Here is a 27,215-nt window from a genome sequence, read left to right as displayed (position 1 = left end):
TTTTATTTATATTCATTTTCATGTCATGAACTTCACTACTTATATTTTAGAAAATGTCATTATTCTCCATATCGTGAGTTACGTTTCCTCACTCTATCCTGTTGTCTTCTATATTTCTATCTTAAATTTTAATGTCATAAAGATTTTTTGGCCCTGTTCCCAAATTTCCATTTAACACCTTTCATGTTCAATGACTTCCTTTCATTTTTGTTCCAGCAATCAATGTAAACTTTGAAATCTGGCAATCGTTTTATTGTCAATTTTTAGATTTTAATTTACACCACAGAAGACCTTCGCCGGCTCGCTCGACAGGAGCCTGTGCTGGTATGAACCTGCCCCTACTCCAATATACACTTATATTAATAGGGGGTGTCGGGTTCATTATACCCTTCATCATCATCAGTAACTAGTCGTATTCTTTTGCATAGAGTCATCATTTGCTTGCAGTTGTTAATCTTCCTCTAATGTTTTGTGCCTGCTAACTCAACAATGTCATCTCGATCTACTTAAGGCAAAGTACCAATTATTCCTGAACCATCCTACCTGGGTCTACCAGATCCTTAATAAGGGTAATGATGAAAGAGGACATGAGGAGCCCGTCAGGGGGATAAAAAAATCAGCAACAGATATCAAATGCAGAGATGCCAACTGCTCCGGACACGCCAAAATAATCAAAAAAGCGGTAAATAACCAGATATGCCAACTGCTCCGGACACGCCAAAATAATTAAAATAAGGGTAAATAAACTACATAGTAAATTTTGCAAATATTTGACTATTTTTCCTTGCTTTATAAAAGGTGCAAGATATAAGAACTATAAAGTGGTGATGCTTATAAGCTTACGAATTATTTAGAAATAGTGGTGGACAAAAATCTACTAATTGAATTTATTAAACCAAGAACCACAATTGATAAACTACCACTTTAAAATATATATTTGCGGTCGGGAGCAAGTTGGCATCTCTGCAAATGCAATGAAATAAGCAATGGGTGATAAATTTATAAATATATATTGAATTTAATATTATTAAATACTGGTAGATATGTCAATAGTGTAATAAGAGATTCACGTTTTTATACAATGGTGAACATTGATTACGATCCTATTTTTAAGAGACTATTATCCATTAGCTTTCATCGATAGCAATGCAAGGACAACACGCTGGCATGGAGTGAAGCTATAGAACTCCCTATGATAGCCAGATAGAGTTACGATATTTCATATTATCCGTTTCGTTGCTAACACGTTCACGCCGGTGTGACCCACCGCTGAGTCACGCTAGATTGTCTCACCGGGCGGCGAACCGGAGTAAAAACTGGTAACAAATAAATTTCATTTTTTAAGGGAATAATAAATATCCATAACTACCAATTGTTTTTAACGGATGCAATTTTTATATTGAATTGCTTCTTCGCCGTCATAAATTTCTGTTCTAATCAAGGTCATATTTTCTGTAATTTTTTTCATGGCAATTACTGTAAATATCTCTGTTCAAGTTTGTATTTTCTCTAATCATGGTAATATTATTGTAAAGCTACCCCAACGACTGCTTCATTTTTGTAGTTTCATGATGAATGGGATAGGTGCCCAGCTGTTTTCAAATAAAGTAAGTAAAGTCATAAATTTCCTTACAGTGAATTGTTATTATTGAGAATAGATTATCTAATATTGAAATCGTTCTTCTACCAGTATTTTCTCTTTTCCGTCCCGCTTTCAGGTGCAACACCCGGTGTGAACGTGTTAAAGCGTAAATTAGAGAGAATTTCCAAAATGCTCTGGAGTTTCAAAAATATTTCACAGTTTTAATCTTGTGCACTACATTACATTTTTGATAATCAAAGTTAATTTACATTACTCGCCAGTAGATATTGTTGAATAGTTGGAAGAAAATAATCGATCTTTTCCTCCTGCAAAGAAACACTGAAAAAGTCTCACTTCCATATTTCATCATACCATCCACACATAACAAGTTTCGCAGACAGTTTTTTTAATTTGATTTTCTTGGATTCTTGCGCCCGCTTCGCTTCGCTTTATTTAAAAAGAACTGGGCACCTGGGCCGCGCAGCGGCCCCTATCCCATACATCATGACATATATACATTGTGTTTAAAAACATTTTGAAATTTTGCTACATTGTGGTGGCAAAAGATTCTTGCGCCCGCTGTAAAATTTATAAATATATATTGAATTTAATAGTATTAAATATTGGTAGATATTCAAATGGTGTAATAATTTTTTTTAAAGTAGCGGGCACTTGGAACAGTTGTCCATTGGCCTCAGAAAGTGCCAGAACTACTACCCTCTTCTCGTTACCCAGTGGGCACCTGTGGCGAAGCCAAGGCGGTGGAGCAGCGTCGCGCACGTCACACAACCACAAACCCGTTTATAGGGCGGGTCACATTCACACACAAAGGAGAAAGGACATAGAACACAAAGAGAGAGAAAGAAACATTCATGCCCAGAGCCGGATTCGAACCCGCTGTCTGGCACGCAAACCGCTCAGCCACCTGGCCGGCAAATGGTGTAATGTTATAGTCACTTTTTTATTTTTGTGAACATTGGTTACAATTATATTTTTAAGAGACTATTATTCATCAGCTTTCATCGATGACAATGCAAGGACAATTCACCGGCATGTAGTTACGATATATAACTCCCTATGATAGCGGAAACTAGTAATTGGTGCACCACAGTACCTGGCCGCAAGGGCCACCTCCGTGAATGATATGATTACATTCTGAATCAAAGGCCATTGTTGGTAAAATAATTTGGGTGAGAAAAACTTAATGTTTGGTATGAAGGTGAATATAAAATGTTCATTGCTGTTTGAATTATTCCCTGTCAAAAATAAATAAATAAAAATATAGGATATATTTTCCTCTTTACTCCCTATTGGATCATCTATCAAAGATTTCAATCTTCTGGTATTAGTGTTAGACTTCTTCCATGTCTTGCAGATTGCTATTAATTCATGTGTAACCGTCTTTCGCTTACTAGAAAGAAAAATCTTTATATCAAGTAGAATTTTTTTTTCTTAAAAATGAGGAATTTCTCCAAATTTCTTAATGTTTTGCCAGTTTTAAATTTGGGAACTACATTATATTTATGAAAATTAATATTTTTTTTCTCACTTTGCTCGTGATTTAACTTTAGATGTGTATTACCATACGCCATCTGCATGGCTGAAAGCCATTATATAGCAAGACGGAAAAGTGCAAAAACTGGTACGAAAGACATTTCATTTTAGCATTTTTTTTTCGAGAAAAATAAAATATTTGTAACTATCAAGATTTCTTTTATAATTTTAGTCTCTATATGAAACTGGTTATTTTCCAAGGTTAATGTAGTTATTGTTGAATAGTTTGAAAAAGAATTAGTTAACTCCTCCGGGAAACTAGTTATAACCGAAATGGTTTTACTACCAGCCATTCCTCTTTTCCGTCTCGCTTTCACCCATGGCCATCTGTTCGTACTGCAGCAGGGGTGAAAGCGAGACGGAAAAGAGGAAAGGCTGGTAGTAAAACTATTTCAGTTATAGCTAGTTTTGGGGAGGAGTTTACTTATTCTTTTTTTAAACTTTTCAACAATGTCTACTTTATCTTGGAAAAGAAGCAGTTTTATATATATGCCAGAATTATAAAAGAAATCTTGATAGTTACAGATATTTCATTTTTTTCGAAAAAAATACTGGAATGAAATGTTTTACGTACCAGGTTTTTCTCTTTTCCGTCTTGCTATATAAGGGCTTTATGTACTGCAGAGTAAAGCAAAGAAGAGAAAGTAGGCGTTACTGTCTAACGTAAATTCACCATTTTTGGACGATTAGTGTGTATAAAATTCATACATAAATATTTCTCCTTTTTACTCCAAATTGAAATATTACTTCCATGTCTTGTAAATTGCTTTTTATTCGTGTGTAACTGCCCTTCGCCAAGTTGAAATAAAATATTAATATTGTCACAGTGACCTGTGACTATATTTTGATCGCATAAGTACTTGAAGATTTTGATTCTAAAAATTTGTTTTTCCGCCTACCAAATTTGTCTTGTAATAAATAGAATGGTAGAAATCATATAAATCTCGGTGAGCTGCCGCGAAGCGGCATTAACCGATTCATCTGTAGTAGTAATTCGATGATGAGGAGTAGTGAGGTGGAATGGAGATGGGGGGGGGGGAAGAGGTGGTGCTTAGCACCAAAAATCGAGAGTGTATTTCGTGTGCTAGGGCTACGTCATATCCCTAAGGAAAAAGGCAGTGATTGGGCTAAATTTAGTGTTGTCGTCAATTAATTCAATATCTAGGAGTGAGTTAAAATTGCTGGTGGTACAGGTTTTTGCTGTAATAAATAGTATGTTTCAATAATGTATGTATGTTTTAATAATTTTATGCTAGTATGGTATTGCTAATGGAATTCATGAGAATAAATTTACGTAAATTTTCTGTAATAAGAAATCCTAATACAATTTTGCAACTATTTAAATTTTACGTTAATAGGGTTAGAAATAAATAAACTTATGTCCATTATCTGCATAATTTAATTCTAGTAGTGGTGAAAGAAAAACTTTGCTATTTAAGAGCGGACTAAACAAATTATAAACTTTTGTCTTTCTATTATTTACCAACTTTTACTAGGCACAGCAGTTGAAATAATTTTTCTAAAAAAATGAATCAGATAAGTTTTTAATCATTTAATTTTTGAGCTACTTTTTTGACAAAGACTCTTCAAATATATATTAAGAGTGATAGTTCTGGAACACCGCGTAAAATTGTTCTTTAATTCACCTACTATTTTACTTCCAACCCTGAATGTTTATAATTCTTTATTTTAAAATCTGAAATTAGTGTTAAATTAATTTAATAAGAGACTGAAGCCAGAAAGGCAAAGCGATTTAATTTTGCAAAGCTCGAATTGATTTCAGCTATTGAATTGTAAAAGTTAATTGACTTAAATTTCCTTGAATTTTTTTTTTTAAGTAACTAGAATTTTTGCTCGCTAACAACTGCAATACATTTTGATAAATCTTTCTTTATTAAGTTTTTAAACGTCAACAGTTCCTGTAAAAATGCAGAACATTTTGGTTTTAAAACATACAATAATTTTTACTTTATATGCGGATGCTTTTTAATCGTAAGGAAGTAGGCCATTACCAGGATTTGAAAAATAATTACCTGCACTTAAAAAAAAAAAAAGGCAAAGGAATACAAATTGAGAGATTAAATTAGAATGATGAAAATGAGAAGCAATTTTACTCATTGATGAGACTTATAACAATTCAAATAAGGAACAGCTTTTATCTTTATTTATTTAGTTTTTATTTTACTATGAAACAAGATTTGTACCTGGCAACAAGAAATCTCTCTTTCTTGCTACGTTCGACTGATTTCAAAATAGTCAGCTTTCACAAAAATGATAATCAAATATTCAGCTTATTAAATAACTAAAAGTCTCGTGAGGGAGAAAAGAATTTCCTAAACAAGTCAATATGTAAAGTAAAAAATATTAAAAGAAGTGATTAATGATGATATGAAATGAATATTTTCATGAAAAAAAAAAACTGATATTCTCCTCATGCAGAATTGCTCGCCCTTTCACAAATCATCTTACCATCCGCACATAAAAAGTGCAGACAGCTTTATTTATTATTGAAAAGCTTCAAGAAAAAAGACGTCTTCAAATGTAGGTTTAAATTAAAAAATTTTTATTAATTTTTAATAGTTTTAAATACTGGTAGATATGCTAATAGTGTTATAATATAGTCACGTTTTGATACATTGGTGAGAATTGATTACGGTCCTATTAAGGGACTTTTATACAATAGCTTTCATCAATGATGATGGAAGGACAACACAATGGCTTGTAGTGACGATATAGAACTCCCAATGATAGCCAGATACAGTTACGATATTTCATATTATCTGTTTCGTTGTAAACGCATAAATCAGAGAGAATTCTCAAAATGTTCTGGAGTTTCAAAAATATTTCACAGTTTTAATCTTGTGAACTACATTACATTTCTGAAAATCAATGTTAATTAACATAACTCGCCATATTAGTTAAGATCATCATTACCATATGCAAATTTTTCGTAATACGGAGGAAGTAGGCGTTACTGTTTAATGTCTGCGAACCATTTTTGGTTCATTCATTGTCAAGGAAATGAAGGATGTATATAAAATGTTCATTGCTCTCTGGATGATTCCCTGACAAAAATAAATAAATTAAAATATAGGATATATTTTTCTCTTTGCTCTCTATAGAATCATCTATCAAAGCTTTCCATTTGTGTTTGACTTCCTCTTCCATGTCTTGCAAAGTGCTTTTAATTCATGTGTAACCGTCCTTCGCCTACTAGAAAGAAATCTTATTATCAAGTAGAATTTTTTTTTTAAAATAAGAGAAATTTCTCCACATGTTCTGAAATTTCATAAAATTTTAACCTTGAGAACTATATTATATTTTTGAAAATTAAATTTTTTTATTGTTACTCGTGGTTTGACTTAAGATAATATTACCAAACATACGTTATTTGTTGTTCGTACTGCACAGTAAAGCAAAGAAGAGAAAGTAGGCGTTACTATCTAAGGTAAGTTCATTTTTAGACGATTAAGTGAATATAAAATTCATGCATATATATTTCTCCTTTCTCCTTATTGCAGCATAGGGATTCAATCATAGCTCTCCATCTTCCTTTATTTGTGTATGACTCCATATCTTGCAAATTGTTTTAAATTCATGTGTAACTATCCTTCGCCATGTTGAAATGAAATATTAATATTATTACAGTGACCTGTGACTATATCTATTCTTCAATTAAAATTTTTAATAAATTGTAATTTTGCTATTTTAGATTTTTTTTCCTCCATTTTTTTAATACTACCTACCACCTTTTAAACTTATTCAAATTTTTTTCTTCTCTTTGCCTTTGATGGCTATTTTTTTTTTATTGAATCCTTTTCCTTCATTGTTTCAGTTTGTCTCATTCAAGGTCACAGTCCATTCAAGATACAAGGTTTTTTACATATATATTTTTCCCGTTCTTTTCCTTTGTTGTCATGAGTTCTGTTACTCGCCGTCACTGATGCCACATTTTTGACCGGTTTCAAAGAGATTTTCGTTTAAATCCTTAACTTTTCTAATCAAATCAACTTCCCTCTATTTTAGATGTAAAATTTCCCCCCTCGTTTCAGACACCACTTCTAATTTCACTCTCGTTGTTGATTGAATTTTCTGTGGCTCTGTCTTTTTGAAACCGATAAATATGGCGTTTTCCTTTGAGGAAGTACTATTTCAGAATTTCTTTTTTTTTCCTTATGGTTTTAATGCTTGTTTAAGGATGGAAATTTCTCCCTCATACAAACTTTCTCATGAGAAAAACTGTGATGAATAGCATCATCTTGAGAGTTTTCCCACTCAGCAAATTTGACTAAACAAGTTCCACTTCCTCAATTTTATTCACCCGCCATGCTGATTGTTAGATAGCGATGTTCTGTTCCTGACGAAAATCTATTTCTTTTCTTCAACATGCCCTTCCGCCATCTTGATTAGCGGATGATGATTCCTGTTCCGCAGTGAGACGTGTTTTTTCTTCAACTTTATTCATCCGCCATCCCCATTGTTAGATAGCGATGATTGTTAGATTCCTGACAAAAATCTATTTCTTTTCTTCAACTTGTTTACTAGATCCGTATAACTTTATCGTTACAATTTCTTGTTTTCAACAAAATAAAATTAAATTTAAATACATAATTAATTCGATATTATGGATATTTTTCAATAAAATTAATTCCATTGTTTCTCTTAAGAGATGAAAGTTTTCATGAACGATTTTAAAGAAACCCATAACCAGCTAAAATTTCCTTCGAATTATGTTTTTTAAAAAATTTCCATGATTCTATAATAATATACACAATCTAGATATACCCAGTGCAAGTGAAATAGCGAGGAATAAAGGTCTAATGTGTTAGCCCTAGAGTGAAGAGAAGCTACCCTCCCCAAAATGCGCTTGTTTCCATAACAGCAAACGGAGTCTAACATTGTGGAGGGGAGAGTTCTTACCGTAGACAAACTAGTTTGCTTATAGTAAGATTTTCCCTAGCCATTTCTCTGGACCCGTGTGGATGACCATGGCAACGAAATATAATTATTTCTCATAGTGGTGTGGGGTCGTTGTTTAGGACAGGTTTTGGCTCAGTTAGACGAGAGAAAGGGAATCTTTTTTCACGGTCTGTTGTGTTTGCCCTAGAGTGAACAGAAGCTACCCTCTTGTTTCCATAGCAGCAGACAGCAACAGATATTGTGGCGGGGGCAGTTCTTTCCGTAAACAAACTGTAGTGGGGAAAGAAATTTTTTTGCCCGTAGTCCTTTTTTTTCACAAACAGGGAGGGGGGGGATAAGGATCATGGTATGAAAGGAAACAGACATTTACTAAAAATACCGACTAAGCAAGGGATCGACACATAGAGAACTTGTGAGTATTTTATTTGTTTTTTTAATCATGCACATTTTGATATTATCCAAGACAGAAAAGATTTAAAACTTTTGTCCAACTCTCTCCTACTTACAGAAATACAATTTTACAAAGCGAATTTTCGATTTGTAGAGCAAATTTTACTTAATGTTCATCGTAAAATTATTATGATTATAAATTATGCCTATCATACATTACAAACTACGCAAAAAATGTAGCAATCACAGTAGTTCCACTAGTTGCGCTTCTTCCGACCACTGGTCTTGATATTGGAGAGAAGGGTTTGGAGAAGAGCCCTCGTCTTTAGTAGTATTTCTTTCAAGAACTGCAGAAATTGAGAAGATGGGGTGGCAACATTTCGGTGGAGCCTTTTCATCTGTGTGGTCTTGGATATTCAGTTACAACCAGTAAATAAAGTCAGGTGCTCTCCTTGGCAGTTGATGCAGGCCGGTAGTTCGTAAGATGAAATTTTTACAAAGATACGAAAAATGTGCCGCGGCACATTTCATACAGGCAGGATCGTCTGAGCAGCAAGCGTGAAAAGTTTAAAAGTAATCAAAATGTAATTGGATTTTTTGCAGACAGCATTGTCAGTTTTTGAATTCGCCGATGGCCGTTGTGATTCAAGAGATGGTTGCATGTCAGGTGTCGGGAGTTATGTTTACATGTGATCCAGTCAGCAACAACCCGAACAGCATTACTATCACAGCAAACTATGGTTTGGGAGAGGTATTTATTTGAAATTCTAATTTATTTTAATTTTTGGATATTAAAATGCAAGTATTAAAGAATTCTGTACCCAAAATAAAGAACAGCTTTATAATTTTTAACTTAATTATTCGATTTTCATGCACAGTGATGCTTTTCTCGATGAAATCAGGGAGTAATTTAAATATGTTAATCAGTTTGTGGTGACGATATTTTAAGTTACGAGAGTTACAAAACAATCCTTATCTTAATAGACATGCCTGCAGAGGCATATATTTGATATATTAAAACTGAAACTTTTAGTATTTTCATTAAATTCAAACGTGTTTCGATGTTTATATTCACTATATTAAAACTAAAACTTTCAGTATTTTCATTAAATTCAAACGTGTTTCGATGTTTATAATTATTATATTAAAACTAAAATTTTCAGAATTTTTATTGAATTTAAACATATTAAAATGCTTATAATATTCAAAATTAAGACTTTCAGAGTTTTTTTTATTTAAGTCAAATTTTTCTGGATACTTATATTAATCATTTTAAAGCTAAGACTTCAGCATTTTCATTAAATTCAAACATACTACGATGTATATGTTTACCATTTTAGAACAAATGTACTGATAAAAGTTAATTTACAGTTTCTTTTTTTTGAATTTATTTTTGTGCCAATAGGTGGCAGCATGAGTCTTAAAACTTATAATAATGACAGTAAAAATAAACCTTTTTTCTGAACTTTTAATATTTTTATATAAATGTAATAATTAAGTTTTATTGTTAAATATTTTAATTTTAACTAAGAATAGATTAATATAAACCTTTAATTTTATATATTTCACTTTTGGTCGTAAATTTAATTTGTACTTTTGTAATACTGTATGGTGGCAACACACTGGGTTGGATGATAAAAATTGATGTTTTCAAAAGAATTCTGTTGATGTTCACGAGCTGAGGAGGTGGTTTAAAAGCTCCTGTAAAAATTGTTGAGTATCCAAATGAGTTGATAAACTCTTTTTTAGAGTAGTGTGATCCGTGCCTTATGGTAAGGCGTATTGGCATGTTATGTGAGTGAATAACATAACCAGAATGTATGCCACATGAGTTAGTGCTGGTGAGAAAAGTCTCACGTGTAGTAGCCACACGTGGCCTGGCATTATAGTGGAAGTATTACATCTACCAAACCTAATGGCTAAAAGTTAATGGTGTGATTTGAAAAAATGTATAATCTCCAAGAGATAATGTTAGTATGAAACTGTAAGGTATAGTAACTTATGTAAGGGGCAAGATGTTAGCCCGTGGTAATCACTGATGTGCAGTTTTCCTGTTTGATGCTAGTCCACTCGGACAACTTTTTTCATATATATTCGTAATGAATGCGTTATTTTTCGTAATTTTTAAAAATGTTTTTTAATCAAGTCCCTTAAGGACTTAATCCTTTTTTTGAAGTAATTTAATAAACCCAGTTATTTAATCTAATACCTTAGATAGTATTTATTTTCTTGTTGTGTGATGAGGGTGTTAATTTTTACTTTGCAGGTAAACAGGTAAGGTATCCCATGCTGAAGAATCGGTGGATCATTAATAATTAACTTAGATAAGGAAAGGAATACACAACGCGATGTTTAAATTTAGGGGAATATACTATACTAAACGGAACACAAAGACTTTTAAAATTTTCATTAAACTAAAACATTGCGCGATGGTACGATGCTTATATTAATCATATCAAAACTACGACTTTCAGCATTTTCATTATATTTAAACATGCTACGATATTTATATTTACCATTTTAAAACAAAGATTTTAAAAATTTTCATTAAACTCAAACATGGTACGATGCTTATATTAACCATATCATAACTAAGACTTTTAGCATTTTCATTAAATTCAAACATTTAACGATGTTAATATTTACTATATAAAAGTTTTTCAGCATTTTTATTACAACAAACACGGTACGATGATTTTATTTACCATATTTACAAAGACTTTCAGCATTTTCATTAAATTCAAACATGGTACACTGCTTGTATTTATCATATTACAACTAAGATTTTCAGTATTTTTTATTAAATTCAAACACCTTAAGATGCTTATATTTGCCACACTAAAACTTAGACTTTCAGTACTTTTGTTAAATTGAAGTATCTTAGGATGCTTATATTTACAATATTAAAACCGTGACTTTCTGTATTTTTATTAAATTCAAGCAGCGGAGGAAACTTACTAGATTAAATTTAAACATCCTAGGATGTTCACAATTTCAAAACTAAAACAAAGGTTTTGAGTATTTTTATTAAATTCAAACATTTTTGATGCCTATATTTACCATATTAAAACAAAGACTTTCAATATTTTTACTAAATTCAAGCATATTTGGATGCTTATATTTACCATATTAAAACCAAGATTTAAGTATTTTCATTAAATTCAATCATCTTATTACGCTTATAGTTACTATATTAAAACTGTCACATTCAGTATTTTTAATTAAATTCAAATAACAAAGGAAACTTACTAAATAAAATTTAAACATCTTAGGATTCTTAGAATTACAATACTAAAACTAAGACTTAATATTTTTACTAAACATCCGAGAATACTTATTTTACCACATTTAAACTAAGACTTTCAGTAGTTTTATTACAAACAAACATCTTAGAACACTTAAATTTGCTATATTACTATGAATTATTTACTGTATTACTATTTATAAGTCTTTTTGAATCTCTTACAAATTTAATTTTATAGTTTTAACTCTCAATTGATTCATCGTTAAAAAATAAAATAAAATGAAAAAAACTCATCTTGTTTAGACTGTGGTGTCTGGATCCGTTGAGCCTGATACTTTTGTACTGAAGAAGAACGGGGATGATACTCCCACAATAGAAGAACTGACTATTGGATCGAAGTTCCAGAAAGAAGTCATGGATGGTAATATTCGATTATTTATGTTGTTGCTGTAGTAGGAAGGTAAGGGGTGTGATTGTTCTAGTTTTCCAGTGGCGCCATCTATGGCCAAGATTTTGACTTCTGCTACACCCATACGTCACACCCCTTTATAGAGCGGATACATTCATACATCCACAGATCGTAATTTTAACCTGAACCAGAGAACGATCAGTCTCCAATTCAGTACTCCAGAAGCAGTATTTGTTATGGGACCACGGAGGATTTGGTGACTCGACAGATTTAACATTCGCCAGCCACTATTTACTACACGGGGAGTCTTTGACCGGTGGGAATCGTTTTCACGACCTCTTGGACAAGGGTCCAGTGCCCTGCCTATCAGGCTATCCCAGCCCATTCAATTATTAATAGTTTTAAATATCGCCTATGGGCCAGGATAGCCAGGTTGGTAGGGCACTGGGCCCATGTCCAAGAGGTTGTGGGTTCAATTCTTGCCAGCCGAAGACTCCCCGTGTAGTAAATGGTGACTAAAGCACGTTGAATCTGTCGCGTCTTAAAGTCCTCCTTGTTCCCATAACAAATCATACCTCTGGAGGTACTGATCCAGGAGTTTCCTTGTCTGCTGGATTGGGTTCAAAATTACAAGCCTACGGAGTTGAACATTAGTAGTTGCAAACCCAAGATTGGGTCGAGTGTTCAACGACGGTTATAAAATAAAATATCTCCTAATATTCAAATTTCTGATTAAGATTTTTTTTTGTTGAATTAAATTACGTAGTTTTATGCATTAACAGGTTGGCCATGTAACAGGAAAATCACGGAGAACAGGAAAAAATAAGGAAATTTTAAGAATTTTGAAAAATCACAAAAATATCAGGGAATTTAATTTAATATCTAAATTGTCAGGGAAAATGAGTTCACTGAAATTTGAAGTAACTAAAAATTCAGTAATAATCCAAGTTTCTAAAAATATTAAAAAGAAGTGAATTTCCTGGTACACTAGTCCTGTTGTTTAACTTACTTATTATTGCTTAAAGGATGTCCATCGAGGTTCTTAATAAATTAGGCAGATCGTAATTAACAACATTTTATTAACACAAACAACAACAATAGTAAAAGACAGAGCGCCGCATTAAAGCGACCGTATTAATTGGGTCGTACATATCATCTGAAGACGTGGGTGGAAGCGTTACGTAATTCTTTGCGCATGCGCGCCTCTTATATATTCTTTAATTTCTTTTAATTCTCCACATACACTCCCACCTTTTGAGTTTAATTAATCTTAATCACACTCAAAAATTAAATCTTACTAAACACTTATAAATGTAATGTACTTAAACTTATAAAATGACACACAAATATGACATACATGTAACTTTAACAGAAAACATATACATATAAAAATTCACAAAACATTTAACTTTTGACTTCTAATCTATAAAGTCTCTGGACAGGTCTCATAAACTCAGAATTCTCTGTCTTTACGAGAGCAAGCCTTGTTTTGCCATCACGACCTGGAATTAATTTCAATACTCTAGCTAAATTCCAAAAAGCGCGTTTTTTATTAGCATCTTCAACTAATACAATTTCACCGACCACTAAAGGATTATCCTTGAAATCTCTTATAGTTTGTTGACGTAACTGACCTAAATATTCAGTCCTAAACCTATTTCTTAAAGACTCTCTTACTCTTTGGAGATGTTTAGCTCTCTTACTTAAACCTTCCTTATCTGCCTTATCGATGTCTGTAACACCTGAAGAAGGTATTTCGTGCAGAAACATTTCTGGAGTCAAAGGGGAAACGGTGTCCACGTCTTCCGATACGTAGGTGAGGGGTCTCGTATTAATTATTCTTTCACAATCACACAAAATTGTGACCAATTCCTCATAATTTAAGGAAGAGCGTCCTAATATCTTACGTAAAATTCGCTTCACCATTTGTATTAACCGTTCCCACCAACCACCCCACCAGGCGGCGGAAGGAGGGTTAAACCTCCACCGTATCTCATGCTCTGCAGCTTTTGAAGCTAACTTGTCCCATTCTATCGAATGAAGAATCTTTTGCGCACCAACAAAATTTGTTCCGTTATCGGAATATATTACCGACGGTCTTCCTCTGCGCGCAATAAAACGTCTTAAGGACTGAAAAAAGGCTTCCGTAGTTAATAGAGTTACTAACTCTAAATGTATAGCCCGGTACACAGCGCACGTGTAAAGTACTATATAAGACTTTTTGCCATCCTTAAGATATAGTGGTCCGGCTAAATCGACACCTACAATTTCGAAAACAGATGCATCATTAACTCTAACTTTAGGCAAAATTCCAGGCGTGACATTACACTTTGTAGTATTAAATCTTAAACATTTTACACATTGTCTTATACAATTTCGTATAGTTTTACGACTTTTCAAAATCCAAAACTTTTCTCTTAAATGAGACATTATCATAGTAGTACCAGCATGTAAAAGTTCATTATGACAATTAATAATTAACAATTTGACAACTGGGTGATCACTAGGTAATATAACTGGATAAATGAAATTAGATTTATCTTCACGAAAAACTAAATTAGCTTTAGCTCTAATAATACCATCATTATCAAAAAATGGCCTTAATTGTCTCAACTTATTATCATTGATACCTGTAAAACTGTCCTTTTGTATCAAAAGAATGAGACTTTTCTCTGCTCTATCCAATTCATTTACATTCAAAAACTTAGAACAGTTCTTACCTAAATTTCTACAATTATTATAAAATCTAAAAATCCAAGCTATCATATTTACAATTTTCTTATATGAAGAAAAATATTTATAATACCAATTATCATAAACATTATCATTTTTACTTAAATTTACAATGACAGATTTACGCAGTTCAGAGTTGACTAAATTCTCATCTGGGGCTTCAAAGGATTTTGGCCAATTTTGTTCGTTTTCATACAACCAGTTAGGCCCCTCCCACCAACGACGCTCAATAAGTTGCTCAGCTGAACAACCTCGCGAAGCAAGATCGGCAGGATTAAAAGATCCGGGAATGTGGCGCCACATGGCGTGAGAAGTCAAAGAACGAATTTCTTTTACACGATTTTGAACAAAAATACTCCAGTTGAGTTCCCGTTTTATCCAACTCAAAACTGTCGTTGAATCTGTCCAACAATAGATATCAATATTGTTAAGATTCAAATCTTTAATTATATTTGCTAACAATCTAGATCCAATACAACATGCAAGAAGCTCTAGCCTTGGTATTGTCAATGGTTTCAGAGGTGCAACTCTACTCTTAGCTTGCACTAAATTAACTTTAACAAAAGGTTCATTGGTACTTTCAACTCTTACAAACACACAAGTTCCATAGGCTAGCTTACTTGCGTCACAAAACACATGTAGACTCATCAAGGTATTTGACAAATCGAGACAAATCCATCTTGGAATCTTAATGTTCTGTAGCAAAGGTAATCGGATAAACCAAGATTTAAATTTCTTAATCAAATTATCAGGTAGTTTGTCATCCCATTTGATTTTTGAACTCCAAGTTTCTTGTAAAATTAACTTAGGTAATAACATTACCGGTGCCGTAAAACCGATTGTATCAAATACCTGATGAGCCACAGCTAACACTTTTCTTTTCGTAATTAATTCGTCAGAATTATCTGCTCGTTCAATCTTACATGACAAAGTGTCCTTCTCCGTGTCCCAAATAAGTCCCAAAATTGGTACATTTTTTGTAATAGATGAATCCTTAACACATAAATCAGGTAAATTTGTCTGCCAATCTCTTAAATTAAAATGACCCTGAGACATTATACATTGTGATTCTAAAATAAAATTTTGAGCTTCAGTTTCTGTACTTAGACTAGTTACACAATTATCTACATAAAATGATTGTTTAAGAATATCTGCAGTACTATTTAAATTTTCAGAAACTCGATTTAAATGGTAACGCAATGTAGCGGCAAGTAAAAAGGGACTTGAGGTAATTCCGATGACTACCCTTCTGTGCCGATACATTTTAAGTTCGTCCGAATTGTCTTCACTGTACCACAAAAATCGCAAAAAATCTCTTTCTTTTTCCCGTATTGATATCTGTAAAAATGCTTTCTCAATGTCCGCAGATATACCCACAAAATTCTTACGAAATCGAATAAGAATAGACGGGATCATTTCTATTAAGTTTGGTCCAGTAGCCAAACATTCATTTAAAGATGGTTTTCCGGCCGACTTGGCTGACGCATTAAAAACCGGCCTTATTTTCGTACTAGAATTTTCCTTAACCACTGCTCTATGAGGCAAATAATGAACATTATCTACCTTTGCATCGTTGGCCACTTCAATAATCCCTAAAGATGACCAATCCTTAAATACGTTAGAATAAGCTTCAAAATTACCCGAATTAATTAATTTCTTTTTCGTATTCAAAATCGACTTAAGTGCAATATTTTTATTATCAGGCAAAAGCGAGCTGTCTAAAACCCATGGTAAAGATATTTCATACCTCCCCTCCAAATTGACTTGAATGGTATTCTCGAAATGTTTTAATGTTTCTTCCTCCAACTGAGTTTTTGTTTTGTCTATCTCTGGATCCGTAATTCCCAATGCGTCTAATTTCCATAAATCAGAAATGTTTCTATCCTTCACGAGAAGTGTAGAAATGTAACAAGAAGCCTCGCTCTCCCCCTTTGGCATATTGCCAACATTTAACTTCCCAATTAAAGTATACCCTAGCCTAGTATGAATCGCACAGGGTCCTGCACTCAAGTTTTTTATTCTACCCGTAAATAATTTTCCGGCAATATCTGCCCCTATCAACAACTTAATTCCTTTATCAAAATTACAAAATTCTTTGTCCAAATCACTTATTTTAATATTTAGTTTTCGTAACTCTTTAACCCAGGGGCCATATGGGATCTGTTTAATATCAGAACAGATTTGTTTTTGACTTAAAGCTTCAAATCTGCATCTATAACTCCTATCAATGCTACTTAATTCTACATTATATACATTGTGCATACTTTCTTCAGTTTCGACCCCACCAAAAAGTGATTGCTTAATTTCTACTTGTTTTATAGGCATATAACTCATACATTGTGCAACATCTTCAGAAATATAACTTCTCATACTACCAGTATCTATAATTCCACGAATTAACATTTCCTTTTTACCATTATGCACTCTTACAATTAAAGTTTGAAGCAATACGTCTGAGAGTTGAATTTGATTATTTAACGTACTTATGTTGGTTTCATGGTTTTCTTCATTCGAAACATTATCGATCTTATTTTTCGGATTATCAGGACAAAAAATAGAAAAATGTCTATTATTACAAATTAAACATCTAACATACTTTGCTTTGCAAGTATTAGCTCTATGACCCTTTTTTAAACAGATGAAACAAACGTTCTTTTTCTTAATTATTTCTTTTTTGGTTTCCAAGGTCATAGATGCTAATTCTCTGCAACTCTCAGATGTATGTGCTTTATCACAAAATATACAAATATTCGTATCAAATTTCTTAAACTTATTTATACATTCATTTTCATTCTTATTAGAGTTAAACAATTCACATGAAGAAGCAATATGTTTTGTTTCATTACTATTCACATTTTTTATCTGAAGAAAATGATTCCTTACTTAATTTTAATTTATATTCAGATTCAACTTCATTTCGTAAAAATTCTATTAACAAATCTAAATCAGTCTTACCTGACGTATCGGTCGCACAATTCTTTTGCCTTTCAAATACCTGTAATAAATCCGTGGGAATAGCTGATTCTACCAAAGGAAATAAGAAATCTGCATATTTATCTTTCGTTAATCCCAGTGATTCAAGAGCTCTTAGTTGTGTTTGTAGTTTATCATATAATGTAGCTAAATCAACTTTAGATTTATCACTTAACACAAGTTTTAATAAGTCCCGTATGTAGACTTGCGTGAGAACACTTTCATTTCCAAATCGTGTTTTTAAGTGTTCAACAGCTTTCGTATAATTTTCTTTTGTTGCTGGAAAACTCTCGATGATTAATCTTGCTTTGGATCCCGCAACAGTGCTTTGTATTAAATACTGGAACTTTTCCCGCTCCTGAATTCTTTCATCATCGTGTATTTTGCTGAATAAAGTCCAGAAATTAAGCCACTGCCTTGGATCACCCGTAAATTTCGGTAGTTCGATGTCAGGTAACTTATACGCCGTAGATGGAGACTTATTTGGTGTAGACGTATCATCACGAATCGGCGTCGTAGTTTCGGTTTTGGTAGTCGCCGATATTAGCTTTCCGGCTTTCACTTTCGTGGCAGAAAATTTGTCGTAGTATTCCTCGGAAGCTTCATATTCATTGTTGTACTCCTGCTCCGTGCATTTTGCGGCTTGCATATTTCATAGGTGTAAGTTTTGAGTATCTCGTAGCTGCTTACATTTTTCCATTAAAGTATCCAAACTTATTTCTATTTCGATGATATCCGGTGTCTCAGTTCGTATTAATCCGTCTAACTTATTTAAGGCTTTCGTAAAACTTGTCCGTGAAGCCGCTCGTAATTGTTTTGAAGCATCCATGCTTACGTAATTATAGTTTCTTTACTGCGTAGTTGATGTTTTCTTTTTACGATCCGCTTTGCATCAATTCGATGCACGTCCAGACAGGGATGCCACTATGTCGATTAACTTACTTATTATTGCTTAAAGGATGTCCATCGAGGTTCTTAATAAATTAGGCAGATCGTAATTAACAACATTTTATTAACACAAACAACAACAATAGTAAAAGACAGAGCGCCGCATTAAAGCGACCGTATTAATTGGGTCGTACATATCATCTGAAGACGTGGGTGGAAGCGTTACGTAATTCTTTGCGCATGCGCGCCTCTTATATATTCTTTAATTTCTTTTAATTCTCCACAAGTCCAATGAACTGCGTATTTAAAATTCGTTACATTTTCAGCTGCTGAATAAGTAGTGCAAATTTTTAGATATGGAACATTTTTTGAGTAGTTTCATATGAACCCTTTTGCTCCGATTGTCACAAATATGTGCCAGCATAAAACCGTATCAGTCAGGGTAAACAGATAAAGCTGGTAACCAAAGTAGTTCTTTAACAGTTTATTTGTGGGCGGGGTTATAATAGTTTTACTTATTTAATTCACCATTACTTTAGTTCAAAATAAAACTATTTAGTTATACTTTGAATTAACATTTATTATATATATGATTAAACTAACAATAGTTAAAGTAAAAGCAAAGTAAGTGTGCCAAATAAGCACCGTTTTTTATTTATTATTTAAGCTACTTTTGTTTATTATTTATTATTAAGCTATTTTTTATTTAAGCTACTGTTTTTTATTTATTTACATCCTGATTCTGATTTTGCACGAATGCTTTTATGAATCACCCCTCCCCAAGGGGTTAAGTAAGGTTAACATTAGGTAAGCTTGGAAATCTCTATATTTTTTTTTTTTTTGACACCGATATTGCAAATAAACCCGATTTAGTGAATTCAATTCTCGATACCGATGAATTCGTTAAAATGGAATGCCGACTCTATTTTTTTTAATCTTTTCTTGGTACTTGGAAACGAATGTGTACAAAAGCTAGCTTGAAATAGGCGAATTGCAACAACGTAGCGTTTAACATTTGTTTCGAAATTTTTAAGAAAATACATTGTCTTATGACCAGTCTTTGATTGCTCTGCATTCATATGAAGTAACTCTGCACTCATATAACTCTGAACTCATTTGATATAATTCCTCACTCAAACGGCTCTTCACTGGTACGAAGTATCTCCGCACTCATATAACTCAGCACGCGAATGAAGTAACTCTGCACTCATATGAGTAACTATGCACTCATATAGCTCAGAACTCATATGATGTAATTCCACGTTCAAATGTCTCGTCAATTATATGAAGTAACACTTTTGAAAGAATAATATGCTATTATAAGTTCTTGCCAATTTTTACTGCTTGTTAGGTTTTGCCCATGAATGCAGGGATATCTTTAATTAATGAATCGTAACTACCACTAGGACTTAATTTCGAATTATTCTGGGAAACTGGAAAAAAATATACTATAAAAAGTTGCTCATCGCTTTAACCCTTTCGTGCCGACTGTCACAAATACGTGCCAGCATGAAACCGTATCAATCAGGGTAAACAGATAAAACTGGTAATCAAAGTAGTTCTTTAGCAGTTTATTTGTGGGCGAGGTTATAATTGTTTGATTTATTTAATTCACTTAGTTCAAAATAAAATTATTTATTTATACTTTGAGCTAACATTGATTATAGTATAAGCTTATTCCTTCATAACTTTTGAGCATAAAAAGTATGAGATGAATCGGTTGGTGGTGCTACATATCCAGCACATTGATTATATAATGATTAAACTAACAGTAATTAAAGTAAAAGCAATATAAGTCTGTCGAATTAGCAACGACTGCATTTAAGTTACCGTTTTTTATTTAACCGGTTAACGCACTTTTTTCAGCATTTTCATTTATCTGGGTGAATTAAAAGATTCTCAGATACCACAATGATTTAGTTATTTCTGGTTAGATCTAGAATTATAAGGAGCAAGTATTTTTTGATCTATCAAAGACTTTTTGAATGCCCTAACAGTAGAAAAACCAATTAATTTCGATAATGTATTATACCACTTTTTCCATAAAACCACTTTTTGTATCATTTCTATATATAAATTCGGGATTAAACGGGTTAATTACATCCTGATTCTCATTTTGTAAGAATGCTTTTCTGAAACAACTGTTTTTCTTTATTTTATTAAAAGTGTAAAAAATATCTCGCCTTTACTTCAAATGGTGGATTGCATGCGATTGCTCCTCTTTGGCAAAAAAGTAGGCAATTAATTCTAAAACTGCACTAAAGCATTATCACGAAGTGACTGGAATTAAGTAGCATTTCGTATTAATATTTAATAAATTTACAACCCTATAAAGTGATCTGTATTACTAAAGAAGAATGGTTGTATGTATGCACCGTATACTAATTCGCAATTGGATACCTGCAAGTGACGTCATCGAAGGTAAATCAGGACATGTGTCGATTCAGAAGCCAGTATACGCGTGAAATCGCTTACCGGCATTCAACTAAATATTATTTTAATAACATGGTTAGGCGTAATCACTTCACTTCTCGAGTTGTCAGTACCCAATTCTAAATCGTGGTCAAATCTGATGTAAATACATTTAAGGACACAGCTGTCCAAATTGTTTACTTTTAAACTATCTCCAACTACCGGTTCGCCTGCTACACCCCAATAAATGAGTTTTCCATATAATTCGATAAATATTTCTTAATGAACCGTGGTGGCTGAGGAGATAGAGTGCTTGACCTAGGTTCGAATGCCAGCGATGGCTGGTCTATCCGCATCTGACTCGAACCGACTACAGTGCTGATGTAAAATATCCCCAGTGGTAGACAGATCATTAGAGTCTCCTTGCCGTCTGGCTAACAGTCGGAAGATTTCATTTATTTCTTCTTCATGTAACGCAAGTGTGGATTTCCTCTGCAGGTAAATCAAATCCATCAATAAGTCCTGCAAGACTGAAAAATTTCTCCCAATACATGTCACAGGGAAAGGAAAATTACAAAACTCCCCACGGTTAGCTTGACGGCAATGGGATTCTAATATTTCTACACTTGATGCCATTTTATGTCAGTACTGTGGCTCTTACGAGCTGGAAGCAGAATTCATATCGACCGACGAAGGTTGAATTCGAACATGGGTCGCCTCATTGGAAGACGAGCACTCTGTCCCCTGATCCACCACGGTTCTAGCGAAATTAATTGAAATAGTACGATTATATCGAATAGAAATTAACATTCATATTTACTCATTTCAGGAGCTGTTGTGAGCAGGGAATATGGCCTGCCGTGTGTTGTCGGTGTACGAAGAGCCACAAAGCAGTTCAAAACAGGTAACTTTAACGGGGCTGCAATCTTTCCTCCGTTTTTTGTAATAATTTATTCTAGTAGTAACTAAATTAATGTTTTAATGTATTATTTGTTATTCATTTAAACTTATTTTTCAACACTACTACTTGATTTAAAAGTTCATACGCAACAGCACTTTGTACCAGCTCCTTAGATCTGAGGTTTTTAAAATGTTCGCAAAATTACCTAAAAATTCTGAAAGCTTTGGTTTTTAATTGTCTACCACTTCGTGAAACATTTTGCAAAAAGCGTTGTAGTTGGCAGCCCTGTCTTTCATATGCTTAGGGGGATTACAGTTCCTCTCCTCAAGCCTACCAACTACTACGCTTTTTGTAAAATGTTTCACGAAGTGGTAGACATTTATGGAAAGGAGTAGTAGTTGGCAGGCATGTCTTTATAACCAGTTATTTTCTAGATGCTTTGGAACCCTGCTTAGATCTTACTTTTTATTTTAAAAAAGTACTAAGTGTATTTATCTTTTCTTTCATTTAATTCCATTTTAAAATTCTTCAAGATATTTTTTTTTAAATTTGCTTATTAACTGTTTTAAAATAAGATTTTATTTCATCGACATTATTTAGATGTTATGTATCGATATTTTAGGTGATTATATTTTGATTGATGGAAAGAAAGGTATTTTACAGAGATTGCCACAACCGAATGGTTTAGAAGACAAAGAAGCAGATGAAACCGTAAGCTGAAATGAAGAAATTCGTCTGAAACTGTTTTCTGAGAAATTATGAGTTCTGAGAAATTATGAGAATTTAACAGAACTGATCAAGTTTTTTTTTCAAATTTCTTTTTCTATTTAAAAATAAATTGTAGTCAGAAATTTATGCATTTCTGTTTAATTCTGTATGAATGGATGTCACTTTTACTTATTTATACGAGTAAAGATAGAAAGAATAACCGGCAAGTTTTAATTAATCTATTGCCGACTTTAATAGTATGTTGTAAAGTGTATTGTTAAGAATAGTATAGAGTCTTAATGTACTTTCTGTGAAGGAAATTGTAGGTTCATGGTAGAAAAATTATTTGCTGAGCAATATCGGTGCAAAGGCAATGTCTAATATTAATATGCCGGGATAGCATGGTTGGTAGAGTGCTGGGGTCATGTCCAAGAGGTCGTGGGTTCGATCTCTACCAACCGAAAACTCCTTGTGTTAAAGGTGTTTCACCCGGGGAGTTTACGGTTGGCAGGAATAAACTCCCTGTGTACATGGTGGTTGGTGTACGGTAAATAATTTGGGTCACGAAGTTCTCCATGTTTTTTCATCCTTCCATAATATGTAAATAGTAACAAAGAATGCGCGTTTTTCTAATAGTTCATATCTTAAATGTTAGTTTTTCAAAAATAGGATAGCATTTTTCCCCATCCCGATTTCCGCTTCATTTGAGCGTTTTTCGTTTCCTTTTAAACGCTAATTAACCAAAAAAATTTAAAATAGGGATTCTACTTTATTTCTACGATATTTTATAAACAAAACCACCCGATATTTATTGTAAAAGAAACATTTATTATAAAAAATTCAATAATAAATAATAAAACATAAATAAATAGATAAAACAATCATATTTTTCGTAGAGGCAAACAGCACATAGAAGATGAGACAGCTATAGACCACTCAAAGAGTTCAACAGTTTTTAAAAGAGAAGTTTACAATCAGTCCTTAAAAAGAAAAACAAAAGCTCATAACGCTCAATAATATCATCATAAAGTTGAGTATTTTATATATATATATAATTATTTCTTTCTTTTCTAGTCAATGATTGATCTAAAATCAGATATCAGTTTCTAATGAAATATGTGATTGATTTAATTTTATTAAGCACATGTCGTTGTTATTTATTTGTTAGGAAACTCGAAGCACTGTTAGTCATGAAAATAGATTTAAAACATGTTGTGTACTTCTTATGCATAAAACTACAATTACAAATCACTTTCTGACAACCATGCCGAATGTGCAATGCAATATGTCCCTTAAACAGCACTTGTAGAGTGAACAAAGAAAAATATCTCTTTCATAACTTTACATCTGATTATCAGATTTTAGAGTATTAAGATTCAATATTTAGGGTTTGAGGACGTAACCAAATCGTATTGAATTAGAGCAGCGATAGTTAAGTTACAAAATCAGACACAAAAATGTACTTTCCTGTAACAAATATTATTTTTATTTAGTTTTTATGATTTAAATGTTTATTCTAATTATTTATCTAGTCATGCTATTTAGACACATTCAGGTTTTTGATTCAATGTGGAAAACACGATGCAAAGCTTTGACTGCTCTCTTGTATTAACTATTGGAAACGTATTTTCTAAATTAGGACTACCACCCTCTTATATTTTGGGGGTCAAAATTTTAAATCCATCGAAAATAAAGTTATGTGTTTGTTCAGAGAAAGCAAGTTAGATAAAATATTTTCTCCATGACCCGCAGTGCTTCAGGGGATAGAGCGTTCACCTTCCACTTAAATAACTCAGTTTCGAATACCATTGGTGACTGGTTGATACGAATTCTGCTACCGGCTCACACCGACCACAATGCAGACGTAAAATAGTCTTAGTGGCAGATGGACCATGGTCCGTCCTTTTACCGTCAGATTAACCGAGTAATGCAAATGCTGATTAGTTCCATCAAAAAGTTAATCTCTGAGGCGAAATTTCGCCCAATCCCGATCCTTGAGTTCCCTTTTCTTCTAAATTGGGTTCAAAATTACTTGACTATAGAGTTTAACATGGGTAGGCAAACCTAAAATTGGGTCAACTGTTCAACAGCGGTTGTAAAAAAAATATTTACTCAGGGTGATCTTGACTGGTTAAACTTTCAAAAGCGGTAAAGAATGATTGAGGAAACAAAATTTATTTGAACTGATTTTCATCTTCCAAAATATATTTTCAAGTTAAAGAAATTGCATCAATCTTTTAAAACTGCATTACTTTATTTTTTTTTAAATTTTCAAAATCCTCAAAAACATTTGTCATTACTTTTTTAGTTTATCCCGATTTTGGTCACCCTGACTCTGATTTTGTAACTTAGAATATTGTCAGCAAATATTAATTAGTGCAATTAAGGTTAAACCCTTCGAGACCTTCATAAAGTCCTTGGCCATTGGATTAATATCAGTGGGGAGCAATTTTTATTTATTTACTTGTTTGTTTGCTGTCTGCTGTATGAAATTTTTGAGCAGATATTAAATATTTTCACGTCGTTTACTTCAAATCTGCAATCAATTGTTTTCTATAAGCAACAGTTATTAACCTATAATTATATAAATTATTCTTCTATACCTGTAAATTATTCTTCAGGATTTTTTAAAATTTCCTTGAGGGAATACTAAGTACTCTCACTTCTCTAATGCATAGGGATTGGTAGGAAAGAAGAAATAATGCATTTCAGTTTATGCTGCGATACGTTCAGACTATATGTTTTCGGTCTTAAGTGTTAATTTCAAAGATGCATATAAACGTATACGTTCATTATAAACTTGTACATACTAATTAATTTTTTTAATAACAAGAAAAGAAAACTCATTTTCAACCATAAAACTGGAAGGTGGTAAAAGTGAAGATATTAATTGATTGGAAAAATGTATTTCATATTTATTAATAGGTCTATAAAGAGACCTCTTTCATCCTATTCGAACTGCAATACAGGACAGACAACTTTCAACTTTTTTTAGCAAAACTTTATTCTAGTAGTAACAAAGTTAAGGTTTCAATTTATTATTAATTTAAACTTTATTTCCACTACATATAAACGATTTAAGAGTTCATATGCAAAGCCTCATTGAAAATCCACATTATTTTGGTGAAACTTTTGTAATTATCAAAAATCAGTAAATTTTGAGTTTTAAATGTCAACTATTCTAAAAAACATTATACAAAAAGCGTAGCAGTTGGCAGCAGGGGTGAAAACGTGACGGAAAAGAGGAAAGGCTGGTAGTAAAACCATTTCAGTTAGAACTAGTTTTCGGGAGGAGCTAACTTATTCTTTTCAAAACTATTCTAAAACATCTACTTTATCTTTGGAAAATAACCAGTTTGATATATAGACTAAGATTATAAAAGAAATCTTGATAGTTGTAGATATTTTATTTTTCTCAAGAAAAAAATGCTAAAATGAAATGTCTTTCGTACCAGTTTTTGTACTTTTCTGTCCTGCTATATAAGGGCTTTCAGCCATGCTCGGGGGTCAAAAATTCCCCGCGGACAACGAATTTCTCGAGTCCGACGTCCGCGCGGACGGCCATTTTCCCGTTAATGTTCGCGATACATTTTCAATTTTTGTGAGCTTTCAAGAGTCTTACAGGTTACAAGGCAGCAAAATGACCCACAATACAGCAACATACTGCGCATGTTGGAATTGATGTTTTCTCTATCTGGGAGTACTGCAGCGGTTGAAAGGGGCTTTTCAGCAATGAACTTACAAAAAAACACATTACGTACTGGTCTTAAACAAGAAGTGTTAAACGCAATTATGAGCATCTACCTAAATGGAAAACCCCTTTCAAATTTCAGTGCAGAAACCTCTGTAAATCATTGGCTTGATAGTGGAACTGGCAAACGTCATATTTGATTCATTTAAAAAACGCAGTACCCTCGGATAAATTGACATTCCAGATAACTTGACCTTTGACATTTAAATAAATTATTTCATAAAAGAAATAAATTATTTCATGAAAGAAATACTAGGTTACTATTAGTAACGCAGTATTTCTTTTATTACTGTATAATGTAATACTAGTAAGTACTAATTCATTGTGCAATTTATATAAATGTTTGTAATAAATAAGAGAAAATTATATTTTCATTTATTTAGAAGCTATGGGTTAGTTTCGAAGGAGGACGGGTTCATTTTTGGACAAGCCGTCCTCGGGGCCGGGTAAAATTTCTGAGTTTTTTCGAGCCCTGTGAAAGAAACAACAGTTACAAAGAGTGTTATCATTACAAAACTAAAAATTACTTTTTCTTTCACTAAAATTCAAGCACGATGTTGGAGTGGTAAAGAATAAACAAATAAAAGATTGCATTAAGGAAGTATACTATGCAAAAGCAACATATAATTTTATGAAAACTACCAGTATAAAATACAAAAATAAGTAATAAGAAGTTGGCATTGGCATAATATTTATGTAAATGTCTAATTTTGTGGTGGCAATGATTAGGTTTTATTGAATTTTTTTTAT

The 27,215-nt window shown here is 32.8% G+C and overlaps 2 protein-coding genes across 4 annotated transcripts in view; one reads left to right on the top strand and one right to left on the bottom strand.

Annotated features, from left to right (window-relative positions):
* The window catches only part of LOC122272490 (uncharacterized), a 49,066-nt gene extending 26,097 nt beyond the window's left edge, over positions 1-22,969 (top strand). Inside the window, exons 3-5 of the mRNA XM_087163360.1 lie at positions 11,994-12,111; positions 21,935-22,009; positions 22,629-22,969. Coding sequence (XP_087019486.1) covers positions 11,994-12,111; positions 21,935-22,009; positions 22,629-22,726 — 291 coding nt within the window. The 3' untranslated portion in view covers positions 22,727-22,969. The remainder of the gene's footprint in view (positions 1-11,993; positions 12,112-21,934; positions 22,010-22,628) is intronic.
* The window catches only part of LOC107448492 (uncharacterized), an 87,423-nt gene continuing 68,668 nt past the window's right edge, over positions 8,461-27,215 (bottom strand). For 2 of the 3 annotated variants that reach the window (XM_087163357.1, XM_087163359.1), the window contains one exon: positions 23,522-23,694. The gene's annotated coding sequence lies outside the window, so the exon portion shown is untranslated. Of the gene's footprint in view, positions 9,182-23,521; positions 23,695-27,215 lie in introns of those variants that run through there. The other variant, XM_087163358.1, reaches the window with a different exon arrangement.

This window comes from Parasteatoda tepidariorum, chromosome 5 (genome assembly GCF_982258835.1).
Source record: "Parasteatoda tepidariorum strain Cologne lab strain chromosome 5, Ptep-v5.0, whole genome shotgun sequence".
Classification (NCBI taxonomy): Eukaryota; Metazoa; Arthropoda; class Arachnida; order Araneae; family Theridiidae; genus Parasteatoda; species Parasteatoda tepidariorum.
Note: the sequence above shows the minus strand (reverse complement) of the source record. Positions and strands in the feature narration are given on the sequence as shown.